Here is a 13613-nt window from a genome sequence, read left to right as displayed (position 1 = left end):
AGTAGTAGAGAAAATGCATGGGTTGTGATCATGAACATCGATGGCCAACTTGACAGGATCTAGCATCATTAGGAGACAAGTCTGTGGACTGAGATTCCTTAAGGTGGGAAAACACCCTGCTTGTGAGTGTCACCATCCGTGGGCTGAGGGCCTAGATCTTCATAGAAAGTTAAATGAGCACGTACTTGGTCACTTCTTCCTAATGAAACAGATCGGAATGGTCAGTGAAAGAGCAGGGAGCCCAGGCTCACGCCCCAGTTACGTGCTGGGCTGTGCACTTTGGGACACTGGAACATCTGGTTCTCTGGGGAAGTTAGTACAGCGTTAAAGTGCACAGACTGGAGAAAAACTCTGTAATGTCCGTCTACCTCACTTTATCTTTTTCCTTACAGATGGCATTACTGCCAACATTAAATAATTAATATTCATAGAAGCATTAGAGCAGAGCCTGTCATAGAAAGTATCCATTCACTATCTGCTTTTATCCTTTTAGGAGGAAAAAAACAAACTAAAATCTCTATACCAACACACAACCACAGTAAATTCAGGTGGTTTGAAGATTTAAATTTAAACTGATTTTGTAAAATAGCACAAAAAAAAAAAAAAAAAAAAAAACCAAGAAGCCAGGAGGTGATGTGAACCTGTATATCCCCCCACCCCCACCCCCCAGAACGTGGGATGCAGAAACGAGAATCTCATTCACTGACATTCTCAGGTACATAGCAAGTTTAAGGCCAGCCTGGGCTACATAAGACCCAACTTTAAAACAAGTGAAAAGACAAAATGTAGATTTTAAAAAGATCTTAGATTGCAATAGACTCAATATGATCATTGAAACCAGAAAGTTAAAGGTCATTTGATTTCTATGAAAATCTGTTAGAAGCTGGGAATGAGGCTCACACTGAATTGTGGGTTCAGTCTCTAGCACTACAAAATTGAAATAGTCTGCTGGAAACAATACAATCTAGGAAAGTCACTTTCAAGTCATCTTTGAGAGAGATTGGAATCACTATTCCTGAATTATTTTTTCAGAAATAAACATTTAGCAATGGTGAGTGCTGCAGTCCTGTGATCCCAGCATTAATGAAGCTAGGGAAGGCCAGTCATGACTCTGAGGCAAAGCAAGACAACACGCAAAGTTCAAGACCAGTTAGACTGCATAGTCAGATCTTAGCTCAAACACAATACCATGATAAATACCACTATGTCTGTCCAGATCCCCTTTCCCTAGGGTTCAAGACCAGTTAGACTGCATAGTCAGATCTTAGCTCAAACACAATACCATGATAAATACCACTATGTCTGTCCAGATCCCCTTTCCCTAGGGTTGCAGACCTATCCTCCGATGTTTCAGATGTTGGGTTCCAAGAAATGCCCTTCCCCCAGAGCATCAACCTTACCCTGCAATGCCTGGGAAGTCTGACTACACTGTGAGTCAGACTACACTGTGAGGTTAGCCGGGAACCAGAGCCTAAACATTTCAAGGGCTTAGCTGAGGATAGCTAAAACCACATCCTTCCATCTTTCCTCCTGTCCTAGCTCCCTTCTGCAGAGCATGCCCACAGTAAATACAGAACTTGCATAGGATACTCATTTCAAGAGCGACCAACTTGAAAAAAAGCAAATAAGGATCAGAAAGCACTCAACAAACATGGAAATGCCAGACTTTACTAGTCACTGATGGTGTATTTGCTGGTTAAGTTGGGAAAGTTTAAAACACATAAAGTTACTGTTTTCACAATTGGGAAAGACTGGAGACTATTTTGAAAGTGGCCATAATTTGATGTTAACCTTATAGATATTTCTACAGTGTATTCTTCAAAAGTGAGTAAAGTTAGAGCTAGACATGGTCACTCACACCCTAACCTCAGCTTTTGGGAGGATCTTTTGAGTTTATGGCCAGCCTTGGCTACATAGTGAGATCTATCCTTCCTGTCTTAGAAAAAGAATAAAACGAACTACCTGGGTAGAAACAGTAGCTGCATATGGGTATTCATTCAGTGTGCAAAGTGAAGGGAAGATGAACCTAAACACTCAACAAGATTAGGTAAATGTTCCAAACACTGAAACAAAATAGAATTTATTAAGGCATCTCAAGTAAGTTGTTCATAAAAACATAAAAAGAAAGAACATGATTATTCCTATGTTGGTGGGAGAGAAAGTTTATTACAGATATGTGGGAGAGGCAGGAACATCTGGAAGAGTGCAGAGTGGACATGACCCTAAGCCATGGGGGGGATGGGAGGAGAGAGACGGGGACCAGGTGCAGCAGCCAGAGGCCCAAAGAAGGTGGATGAAAGGGGCAGGTTAAAAAAGTGACCGGAAGCAGAGCGCTGACTACCACAGACGGCCTCTGACTGCGCCGTGGCACTTCTAAGACCACACATAATCAACCAGTGCTGAAAGAAAATGGAGTCCTGACCCAGGTCTGGAGTCCAAGGTAAGAGGGCCACAAGTTCAAAGTCAGGCCACCCTGGGCAATGCAGGAGATCCTGCTACAAGAAAGCAACAAACAGAACGGGGCATGGGAGCGCAAGGGACTGTAGAAGCTGTCAGCTCAGGCCTGGACACACCTGTGTCCATGGGGCCCTGGGTTTAATTCCCAAAACTGAAAATAATAAAGAAGAGCAGCACCCAGTTTTTAAAGATATTTTAAGACAAGGAGTTTGCATGTGATCCCAAGAGAAATGAGACGCCTTTGAAAGAAGAGCCAGGCTGGATCAGATTTGCATTTTAGGAACCTTCTGGCCACAACTAAAAAGAGTAGAGGTGGGGCTGGAGAGGGTTCCAGGACTTAAGAGCACTTGCTTCACCTCCAGAGGACCTGAGTTCGGTTCCCAGCACCCACACTGGATGGCTCAAACCTCCTGTAAGTCCAGTTCCGGGGGATCCCACACCCTCCTCTGGCCTCTGTGGGCTCCTGAACACACATTCCCTCCCTCCCTCCCTCTCTCTCATATATGTGTGTGTGTGTGTGTGTGTGGGTGTGTGTGTGTGTACACACACAGAAACTTTGAACATCCGGACGTTGCAGGCTTTGCCTAGGTTGGCGGGCACAGATTACAGAGTGGACAAGAAGTCAGTGTGTTTGGTAACACTTGTCACAAACAAAACTGAGTGAAAATAAAGTCAAAAATAACTTCCAGAACCCTCCATTGTGAAATATGTCCTTCCGTGAGAAAGAACACAAGACAAAAGACTATAAGCAAAGAGCTAGTTCAGGAGGAGCCGGGCTTCTGACACCTATCTGTGTGGTAGAAATGGAATTTCCCCTTAGATCTTTCTCTTTTTTTTTTTAAGTCTTTTCTCCTTTTAGTCCCCAGCCCTTTGGGGCAAAGAAGCTCAAATAAGGCACGTTGGTCAGATACTATCATGTCCATGTTATGTCAGACAACTCGACATGAGCAAGAGAAATACTGTCTTGGAAACATGTACTGGATCTCCAAAGCTTAGACGAGTGGTTCTCAACCTGTGGGTCGTGACCCCTTGGGGTGTGACAGCGCCTGCACTGCCACGGTACCGAGTATCAGGCGTAGGCCTGGGGGATTGACAAAAAACACAGATACAGGTCATTCTGCAAGGAGAATGCCAAAGCTTTACTGAGAGACCAGCAATATATATACTAGAGGCCAGGGAACGGAACAGGAAAAAACAATTATAGTCATAGGTCAGGCACCTGGGAAGTCCCTACCACACTGGGCGGGAAGGCAGGAATCAAGCTAAGCCACGGGATGTTTTGCTCTCAAGAAAACTGTGCAAACAGCTCAGCTGGGGGCGTTGAGGCAAGCTGGTTCCCAACAGGGGTGGAATAACTCTTTCACGGGGCTCAACTACACTAGAGGAAAACACAGGATTTACATCATGATTCGTAACAGCAAAATTACAGTTATGAAGTAGTAATGAGATAATTTTACGGTTGGGAGTCACCTCAACATGAGGAACTGTATTGAAGGGTGGCAGCATTAGGAAGGTGGAGAAACGCAGACTCAGATCTCTGTCCAGGTGGCCAGGGAGGGGTGCTATGAGGTGGCAGAGGAAGAGAACTCAGAGAACGGACCTGCCATCCAGTTCTTCATGTGAGAGGGGGACAGAAAGAAAGGGACCCCAAACATTTGTGATCGTCAGCCCAACCCATGTGTGTCTGCCCACGATTGCATATTGGACAATGTCTTGGTTACAGACCGTGCCTTACTCTCCCAGAGTGGTGGAGGCACGTATATAAAAAGGTCCGTGAACGCAGTCCTGCTTGGTGTGCGATTCAGAGGAGCACAGTACTGGAGTCTGACCTGAATCTTCCTCAGACTGTGTGTCCCAAGTTCCATACACTCCCCTCGTTCTTGGGCTTGTCCCCACACTCTGCTCGTTCATTTCTCAGATTGTCCCTCAAACCTACCACCTCCAAAATCAAATCATAACTGCCCCATCTCCATCATATATAGGCCTCCACATCTTAGACGCTCAGAGCGTTCCCTTTACTGGCCTAAGATAGACTGATCTTACATACTTATTCCTACTTAATTTCTTTATACTTGTCTACTCCGGGAGCTCAGAGACAATCTTTTTCTCTCCAGAGGTCTTTAGCACCTCTGCTCAACATTTGGCAACAAAACTTTTCCTGCTAGAGGTCAAAAGCCATTGACCCAGAATGTTCTCTCATGGGAGGGCCTTTGATCCTGTCAGCACCTGTCCCCAATACAGTGATTGATGGGGCCCCTAATTAGTGGGTCAAGAAGCCCAGATGAGAGAACTTAAGAATTGCTTCTTTAACCTGCAGTAATCATTCTTCCCACCAGGGGTCTCTTTTCCCACATCATTGGAGCAAAACAAGTTTGTTGTTTGTTTTGTTTTTGTTTTTTGCTTTTGGGGGGGTTGTATTGTAATTCAGTGGCAGGAGCTTGTCAGAAATGCAGATTCACTGTCCCCCACACCTGAGACCAGCTGAGGGCAATTCTTCAGTTTATCAAGATCCCTGGGTGATGTCTCACTCCATAAATACTGAGATTATGGTTTCTACATGATATTTCTTTCCTCCTCCTCCTCCTCCTCCTCCTCCTCCTCCTCCTCCTCCTCCTCCTCCTCCTCCTCCTCCTGTTTCTCCTCCTCTCCTCTTTCTCCTTCATTTCTTACTACTTTTTTTTTTTTAGGTTTGCTTTAACGTGCTTGAGGGTTTTGCTGCATGTATGTATGTGCACCACATGCATGCCTGGTACCCATGAAATAAGAAGAGAGCATCAGATCTGCCACCCTCTTTATGGATTGCTGCACATCCTCATGTGCTCCTGGGAACTGGACTCGACCCTGGGTGCTCCTAACCACTGAGCCACCTTTCCATCCCCCCACCCCCACCCCCGAGATTTCTAATCTGAAAAAGCTGGAAAACACTGGCAAATGAGCCCCTTCCTAGACGGCCCTTTTACATGAGAAATCCTTACCACTAAACTGGCAAACTTAGAGCACTCACACATCGGAGAATTAGTTTGCATTTATTATGAATATAAAATATACATACAACACAATATACATGTATACATTTACAGCGCGTGTCCTTTTGACTTTTTCTTTCGTCCATCTCAGTTCATCGAGGCCCCATTGCCTACCTCTTCCATCTCCCTACAAGCGCACTCTGTTGCCTTCACCTTGGGACATCATGTGATCCGGTAAACGACCAAACCAAACCAAATCTGTGGGCAAGTGGTGAGCCTCAGTGCTGGCCGCTCCTGCAGAACTGCTTCCATTCCCTTCTGCATTGCTGTATGCCTTCTGTTGCTTCATTCAGATATCAGCAGTGAGAATTCAGAGGAGGGCTACGGGCATCAACCCTTGCCTTTTAAAAATACCTTGAATAGCTTTATGCAAGTGAGGACACAAAGGGGGGCAATTAGACACCATTCACCCACACGGTTTAAGAGCTATGGGAAGACTGAATGTTACGTACAGATTGTCTTGCTCCCCCACCCCCAAAATGATGCTCATGAAAGCCTGAATACTGGTGCTCTGAAATAAATAAATAAATAAATAGGAATAAATAAAAATGGTGAACATCACTAGAGGACATTTAACACCTATAACCCAGTGCTCTCTTGAAGCTTCTTTAAGCACATCTCCCTATTGGGCTGGCAGACAGAAGCTGGATTTTGTTGCTGGTTGCTCTTCTGTTGGGAAATGCTTTGAAACCGCCTGCAAACAGCTCCTGTTGCGTCTCTTTCCTCAGAATGTGGCTATGCGAGAGCTTTTGTAGGCATTCTCCTTGAGGCTGTCGAATATTGCTTTGGTTCCATTCTGCCAGTGCAACACCAGATCCATGGGGGTCTTCCCAGCCTACACAGAAGAAAGGGAAATCTGACTTCAGGTTGGGGGTGCCTGTCAGTTCGCTCTCTCTGCACCTATGCTGATGAAGTGTATTATCAGAGTATATGGGTTTACTATGAGTAATTTACATAGTTTATTTAAACTATCCTGTCCCTGTTTTTCATGTTACTTTTATTAGCTTTTCCAGTGGTATTGGAAAAAAAAAAAAAACCCTGATCCCTACGTGCTAACGTAACACCTCAAGTCATTGTGAGGTTCAAAAATGTCTGTAGGTGTTTCTAGGACCCTGCAGAAAGGGCTCTGAGGATGTGTTATCTCTCCTGAGACCAAGGATCTAGAAGTCAGTTCCTGAGTTCAGAAGACAAATGGTAAGGATATGACCAAGCCGTGGGTAACCAATCAGTTGCTGCCCAGCTGCTGACTGCTCTGTAGGTTTCAGAATTTTCACTGGGGTTTCTTATAAAATTTACTTTCTTTGAAATTGATGTTAGTGAAGCAAATAAATATTTTTCAGACAGAAATTTGGTCTCCCTTGTGCACATGTCTCAGGATATTTACACATATTAAAACCAGACCACTTCTCAATTCTTCTCCTTAGAGATGAGAAATCCTAAGTACTTCTATCTGTATTCAGCCCAGAAGGGCTCCTGATCCCAGAGGTTGTGGACTGGCAGCTTTGATATGCTAATCAATGTAGACTAGAGTATGCTCAGGTTAGGAGAGAGAAAGAGAGGGAGAGGGAGAGGGGGAGGGGAAGGAGAGGGGAGGGGAGGGAGGGGGAGGGGGAGGGGAGAGAGAGAGAGAGAGAGAGAGAGAGAGAGAGAGAGAGAGAGAGAGAGAGAGAGAGAGAGAGAGAAGAATATGAATCAGGAAAGATTTGTGATCCACAAGGTACTAACTGGTACAGGAGCCACCGTCAAGAACACCTGCACAGACTACAGACCGTAGCCCCCCTCATTGATATCATTCATGTCACCTGCCTGGTGCTAGTGACCATATGCATGCCAGTGATGTCTGCTTATGGTCTTTTATTGCTTGTAAAAAGAAAGGAAGGAGGGAAGGAAGGAAGGAAGGAAGGAAGGAAGGAAGGAAGGAAGGAAGGAAGGAAGGAAGGAAGGAAGGAAGGAAGGAAGGGGCCCTTATCTTCTGCAGCTGGTAGATGAGGTTTATCTGGGGATTGGAGCCAAGAGGGAAAGTTGCTTACATTCCCTGCATAAAGATGAGGTTTAATTAACACGTTCGGACTTAAAATAATGCAGGAAATTATTCTTAGACACACGCATATAAGTCAAAGTGGAAAATGAATGGTAGTTATTAAAAAAAAATCAGAAAGAGAGCGGTGACTCCCGGAAGCAATGGCGACATTTTACATTCTTGTGAGCAAAGGACTATTTGGAATTCTCCAGATTTGAAATTGATCAATTTCAGTTCTCGGTAATTGGGAGCTATTTTGGGAAAGGTTGGTGTATATATTTCTACTTTCTCTGGGGTCTCTTCAGCCAAGAATGACGGAGGCAGGTTGGGATTGTCCAGTGTGGGGTTTTTTTAAAGATATATTTATGAATTTTATGTATATGAGTGCTATATGCCTGCACACCAAACGAGAACATCAGATCCCATTATAGATGTTTGTGAGACAGCAAGTGGTTGCTAGGAATTGAACTCAGTTCTCCCAACCTGTGCTCCTAACTACTGAGCCATCTCTCCAGCCCCACAATGTGTATTTTAAAGGTGAACAATGTCAATCAGTTCAGAGAACTGTTAGGCTCCAAGGTCAGATCAGAATCTCTAGTCTTCCGGAAGTTTGACCCTGGGGCCTGAATTCATGCCAAGTCTTACCCTCTCCTTATGCAAATAGAGACATCTGAACCATCAGTGTATCTCAAAAGTTATGACCATGGACATAATACTTTCAAATATTTGAGAAATTCTGGAAACTAAGAAGCAGAACATCTGGTGCCCTTGATTTGACTACTTACACAGTTCTTGACATTGAGGTCCGCACCGAAGGTCATCAAGAGTCGAATCATCTTATATCGATTCAGCCGCACGGCATCATGCAGTGGGGTGTCTCCTTCCTGGAAGAAGGGTAAGCAGATACGGTAAGAGGGAAGCCCGGAAGTGAGTCCCGCCAGAACACCCCAGCTTGTCTGGCTGATTTCACGGAAGCGGATGCTGACACAGCCTCCTCAGCTACTCACTCTGTCCTTGGCATTGAGATCCGCCTCGCAGGCGATGAGGTGCTCCGCGCACTCGTAGTGACCGGTCCTCACAGCCACATGCAGCGCTGTGCTGAGCAGCTAAAAAAAAAAATCAGAAAATGGTGGAAGGGGTGAGAACAGATGCTGTGTGACACCTCAAGCCATGTGCAAAGTGGGCGTGTGGTCACGGTGTCCCCAGAATAAGGACTAGCAGAGGACCTCCATGGGCGGACAGAACTCTCAAGGAAACAGAGGCCTACGGAAGGACAGGAAAATACCTTGTCTCGGGCACTGATTTTGGCTCCTTTTTTCAACAACAGTTTCAGGACATCTGGGTTTCCCCCACGACATGCCCAGTGGATGGCTGTAGATTCAAGCTATTCGGGAAAGGAAAAACACAAGACAAGATAGTGTGATGGAGAATCTTGTCCGGGATGGCGGTTGGGTCTTTTGTTTTAAACCCCTGGGAAAATATGGGCAACTGATAATCAGTCTGGGTGTTCCCGGACTTGAGGGTCACATCTGAGATTCCCACTACACATCTCGGCTAAAGAGTGTCTGAATGGCTGTATTTGTGTATGTCCTTAGAAAGCTTTTAGTAGGTCTGATCGTAGTCCACAATACCTTCATCTGGATCTAGCACTTCCTCCCAGGTGCCTGGTTTTCTTTGGCCATCTCCTGCTGGCCCTGCTGTTGTTTACATTAGCACAGACCAGGAACCTCAGCTGTCAATCACTGTGGTCATTGTAGGCTGCTCTTAGAAGAGATTGTCACCTCTTTGCTTTGCTTGGTACATCTCTGAACTTTCCAGATTCCAAACTTGGGGGTTTGGGTGTCTTTTGATCCAAACTTTCTTATTAGTTTCTTCATTTTATTTCCAATATTTTGTCCTATGATTCAATTCAGGCTAAATTCTTTAGGTTTTTTTTTTTTTTATTATTATTATTCCCTTTCCATTCTACCATAATGTCAAATTGAGCTGCATATAAATAAGTGAAGCATTTTTCCAGTTCAATCTTCAGAGTATAAAATATATTGTATACTAGTCTTTACGGAAATCACAGTGGCTGAATTGTTACGGTCTGATAGCAGCCACTTTCTTTAGCCGTGATTCATTTCATATGCAGCCTAGCTTCAAATCTCATTGGTGGCAATTGACATCCATCATATAAAGTATGCAGCTAGGAAATTCTCGTGTGCTGCTGGCAGCTGAGGGCCAGGAGGAGCAGGCTGCACTTTCTGATGGAAGGACTGGGGTGTTGAAAGGCCAGGAAAGCTACTGATTTGATAATGACCCAAACTCTCTGCTGAGGTTCCTGGATTCTGCTCAACAGCTTTCACTTCCTCCTGTCCTCTGCAACACGCCTCTCCTTTTCAGAACGTATGGAAAATACTTTCCATATGACCTACTTTCGTCGCCCACCTCCCCTAGGTATGGGGAAATGAGCCTCTGACTGATTTTCTCAGATCAATTTTCAATCCAATTGGGCCAGCTTTTTTTTTTTTTTCACTGAACATTTTCCTGTGCTTTTTCAGAAGGTTTGCTTATTTTGGCTCATTTCCAAGCAAGAAATATATTTACCATATCTCGGAATTCAATCTGGGCTCCAGCCTCCATTAATTTCTCCACAATCGCCAAGTGTCCTGCTAAGCATGCTCTATGGAGAGCGGTCCGTTTATACTGTCGGAGATTAAAGCAAGAGATAGTGGTTCGTATAAAAATGTGCATAATCCTTTAAGAGCCCTGGAGCTGGGTCTGCGATGACCTAACTGATAAAGGCCAGCAGTTCTTTATGCATCCGAAAGCCTGAGCTCACTGGAATTACAGGATTAGAATAATTATCTGGCAACTAGAACCTGAGCTTCCTTCCTGTCCTAGACGTTTCCTAAGTGCTAAAGGCCAAGGCAGAGGAGGGCTCTCAAAAACCATCACAATGCTGAAACATCCCTTTCTGTCTTTACATGCACCGAGTACATCAGGTGGTTCTCTTCCATCTAAAATTGTTGCTAGACTGAATATCAAAAACCATTGCATTCATTTTTTTTTTAAGAAAGGAAACTCAGTTTTAGGTTGAGCTGCTATCTCAGTTCCTCAGAGAAGCAATATAAATTCGTGATTTCTGACACGTTGCTTTGTATTGATGAACCATTAGGCCCATAGAATGAGACTGTGCTTACAGATTGACTGAGATGAAGACTGCGAGCGCATAGGAGCTGCTCCAAACCGGGAAGCCAACTGACAGAACTCGACGGGGAATTCCACCTTCGCCTCCTCGTGTCGGTCAGATCAAAGACACTACTAATAATATCTTTTGCCAGAAGTAAGTTTTTGGCCTTGCCTTTAAGGAAGTCTAGACCAAGGATCTAAGAAGTTAAAGATGAACTGTCTTCATATAAATCAAACAGAATTATATGAGAACAGGAAAAGCCCTATGCAATCTATCATGCTGATCTAGTATTGGGGGGGTTGTAGGGCAGAGGGGAACAATACATTCTCTTTTTTATGCTACTGGCAGATGTAGCAGCCACAGCTGGAGAAACTCTTAGGTGGAAGACATTGCAGCTGTATTTGCCAGCCTCCAGGAAGGCACGAGGCTTACCTCATCGCAGACGTCAGGGCTGTTCTTGTCTGACAGAAATTTCTCTACAACTGGAAGTTTGTTCTCCAGCGCGGCTTTCAGAAACCTCGGCGTGTCCACAGGTTCCGTCTAACATGAGGGAAGAGGAGGGACAGGAAGACACAGACAGAGAAGGAGAAGGAAGAGGAAGAGACAGACAAAGGAGAAGGAAGAGGATGGTCATAAAGAATAGAGAGGAAAGTGAAAAAGAACAAAGGAGCGAAAGATTGAGGAGAAAGGAGAGAAAAGGGAAAGAAATAAAGTGGCCGTGAGCTTTGCGTTTGGTTGTCTTCCCGTCACCAGACTTTCCCCTGCAGTCTATATGGATGAACAAGAACCAAACAGTCCTTACAATAACTTCAGCTTCTGCTTCCTTCACAACTGGAACTTTAGTTTTCTTGTATTTTTTTCTTTTCTTCAGTTGAACAATTATTTCAAGGTCTTCTAAGTTTTCAAGCTTTGATCTTTGTTCTAGTTTTTTCTTTTTGAGCTAAGGAAAGGAAAAGAAATCAAGTGTTAATATATATTAACACACACACACACACACACACACACACACACAGTGAGTTCTAACTACAGTGGTACCTAAAGAAAATCTGCACAGTCTGAGCAAAGTGTGTAAGTGGTTTGAGAAAAGGAAAATTTAAAACACTTTCAACTAAGTGTCTAACTTCAGTGATTTTTTTATTAAAGTATTTGGGGTCTAATTTTAATCTAAGTCATATTTACTTTCTTAGCTTGTAGAATTAGCCCTTGACTAATTGGTTAGAGGCACAACACAGTCCTCAGTAATCATTTTGTAATTAGTACCATAAACCCCAGATTTCTATAGAATTTCTTTTCTCATGCTCAAAAACTAACATATGTCTTACCCAGGGATAGAAAATACAGATAAAGTTCTCAAATACCAATGCCATACTCTCTCAAGAGTCTCTGAGACAGATTGCTGCTGCGCTTCTAATTTGTCTTAGTAATCTATAAAAATTCAATAAATAAATTTCAATAAACCTAGCAAGCTTATTCTATGATCTGTGGGCAGTGTGTGATGTTGGAGCTTTTCTGGTTATCATTATCTTTCTGTCCTTTGATCAAAACGTGGCCATAGCACATTTAGTTGTTGATTCAACCGTCCAGTTAGGAGGAATCCAAAACTGACTCCCCAAGTCATTTCCATGTGCACTGCTTCTTCGCATCACATGGTTCCAATCTGGTGAAGAGACATCTTTAGTACGGTTTTTATTTATTTTCCTTCTTTCTTCCCCTTTTCTTCGGGGACCTCCATACCCCACTCCCACTAGTAGATTTCGTGGGAGGTCGTCACCTCTGCCTCTCGCAGTTTCTCACTTTTCCGTTGTTCCTCCCCAAGGTTCACACTGTTGGCCCGAAGTGTCTTCAAGTCCTCTTGTTTCTCCAAAGCAACGGCAGCTTCATATTCCCCGTTTCTGAACTCCCCAGGAAGGAATTCCCCTGCGGACCCACTGCTGTTCTTTTTGCCTGTGACCTGTAGGTGAAGAAGATGTTGAAGTCAGAAGCAAAGCTACCCCATCGGGGGTAACTGTCCACAAAAAAAGATGCCACAGGAGGTCCTTCCTTCCCACTGACAGCCACCTCCAGGCAGTGCACTGTCAGGGAGCATAGCTCCAGTTATCCCAGGATAACTTTCGGGTGCCTGTCTTTCTCTCCCACTTAAGATGAGCATCAGGTTGGCACACGGAAATTTACTTTTAACCCACACAAACCATCTTCTCTTAGGAAGTCACACCAACCCCACATAATTCCTGAGAAAGAAAGACCATCTGAATTTTCAAATAAAAGCCAAGATGAACGAGGTTTTGTCAGATGAGGGAGAGAGAGAGAGAGAGAGAGAGAGAGAGAGAGAGAGAGAGAGAGAGAGAGAGAGAGAATGTCTTACATACCAGCTCCTCTACCCTCAGTACCATCATGCTGGCAGCGGTGAGTCTATGTTTTTCTCTCTTGTGGATGAGCCCCTGCAGCTGGCCCTGTGGAGCCCCTCCACAGCAGCCCGTTATATAGCTAGGGCTGGGTGAGATAATCTTCCAGCCTGGGAAGCCAAGTCACACCCCTGCCCCCACCAGTGGCCAATTCAGAGGCAGGTGAATTTTCATTCCAGACTTAGTGTCTGGGAAGCCCAAGAGGGAGATGACAAGCTGGCCGCAGTGTATGCGAATCAGGAAGAAATGTGAGAGGGCCATTCCTTTGGCAGTGACCACACGGCTCAGCAATGCGAGTCATCCTACGTATCGGGAAGCCAGGGACAGCTGCCTGTGAATAGTGCACCACATCGCTGCTCTGTTTCCTTCTTTGTCAGCTTTCATATGACTAACCTATCAAGAACATGCAAGCAGCGGGCATCACACTCACCGCAATATCTTTCTGATAACTGGACTTATCAGCACTCCAGTTGGCTGGGAAGTGTTGCTTTGGGACATCCTATTCCTGGGGATAATCAACCCGAGGGCAAGGA

General features: G+C 44.5%; 1 protein-coding gene across 1 annotated transcript; it reads right to left on the bottom strand.

Moving 5' to 3' along the window:
- Nucleotides 1-5503: 5503 nt before the first annotated feature.
- Nucleotides 5504-13305, bottom strand: Ankrd1 (ankyrin repeat domain 1). Its single transcript, XM_052172452.1, has 9 exons — nucleotides 13045-13305; nucleotides 12450-12629; nucleotides 11481-11618; nucleotides 11111-11218; nucleotides 10093-10191; nucleotides 8789-8887; nucleotides 8511-8609; nucleotides 8289-8387; nucleotides 5504-6318 (listed from the first exon to the last, which is right to left on the bottom strand). Exons 1-9 carry the CDS (start codon nucleotides 13069-13071, stop codon nucleotides 6208-6210), a joined length of 960 nt encoding a protein of 319 aa, XP_052028412.1. The 5' UTR covers nucleotides 13072-13305; the 3' UTR covers nucleotides 5504-6207.
- Between the last annotated feature and the right edge of the window lie 308 nt (nucleotides 13306-13613).

The sequence above is a fragment of the Apodemus sylvaticus genome, chromosome 1 (genome assembly GCF_947179515.1).
Source record: "Apodemus sylvaticus chromosome 1, mApoSyl1.1, whole genome shotgun sequence".
Taxonomy (NCBI): Eukaryota; Metazoa; Chordata; class Mammalia; order Rodentia; family Muridae; genus Apodemus; species Apodemus sylvaticus.
This window is presented reverse-complemented; position numbering and strand designations above follow the sequence as displayed.

Bases quoted from the DNA above. Each gene is read 5' to 3' on its own strand.
- Ankrd1 (XM_052172452.1), bottom strand. From the start codon at position 13,071: ATGATGGTACTGAGGGTAGAGGAGCTG. The intron at 11,619-12,449 runs GTGACGACCTCC...TCCTTTCCTTAG, and splicing joins AGAAACTGCGAGAGGCAGAG to CTCAAAAAGAAAAAACTAGA. The intron at 8,888-10,092 runs GTAAATATATTT...TTTCCCGAATAG, and splicing joins AGATTGAATTCCGAGATATG to CTTGAATCTACAGCCATCCA.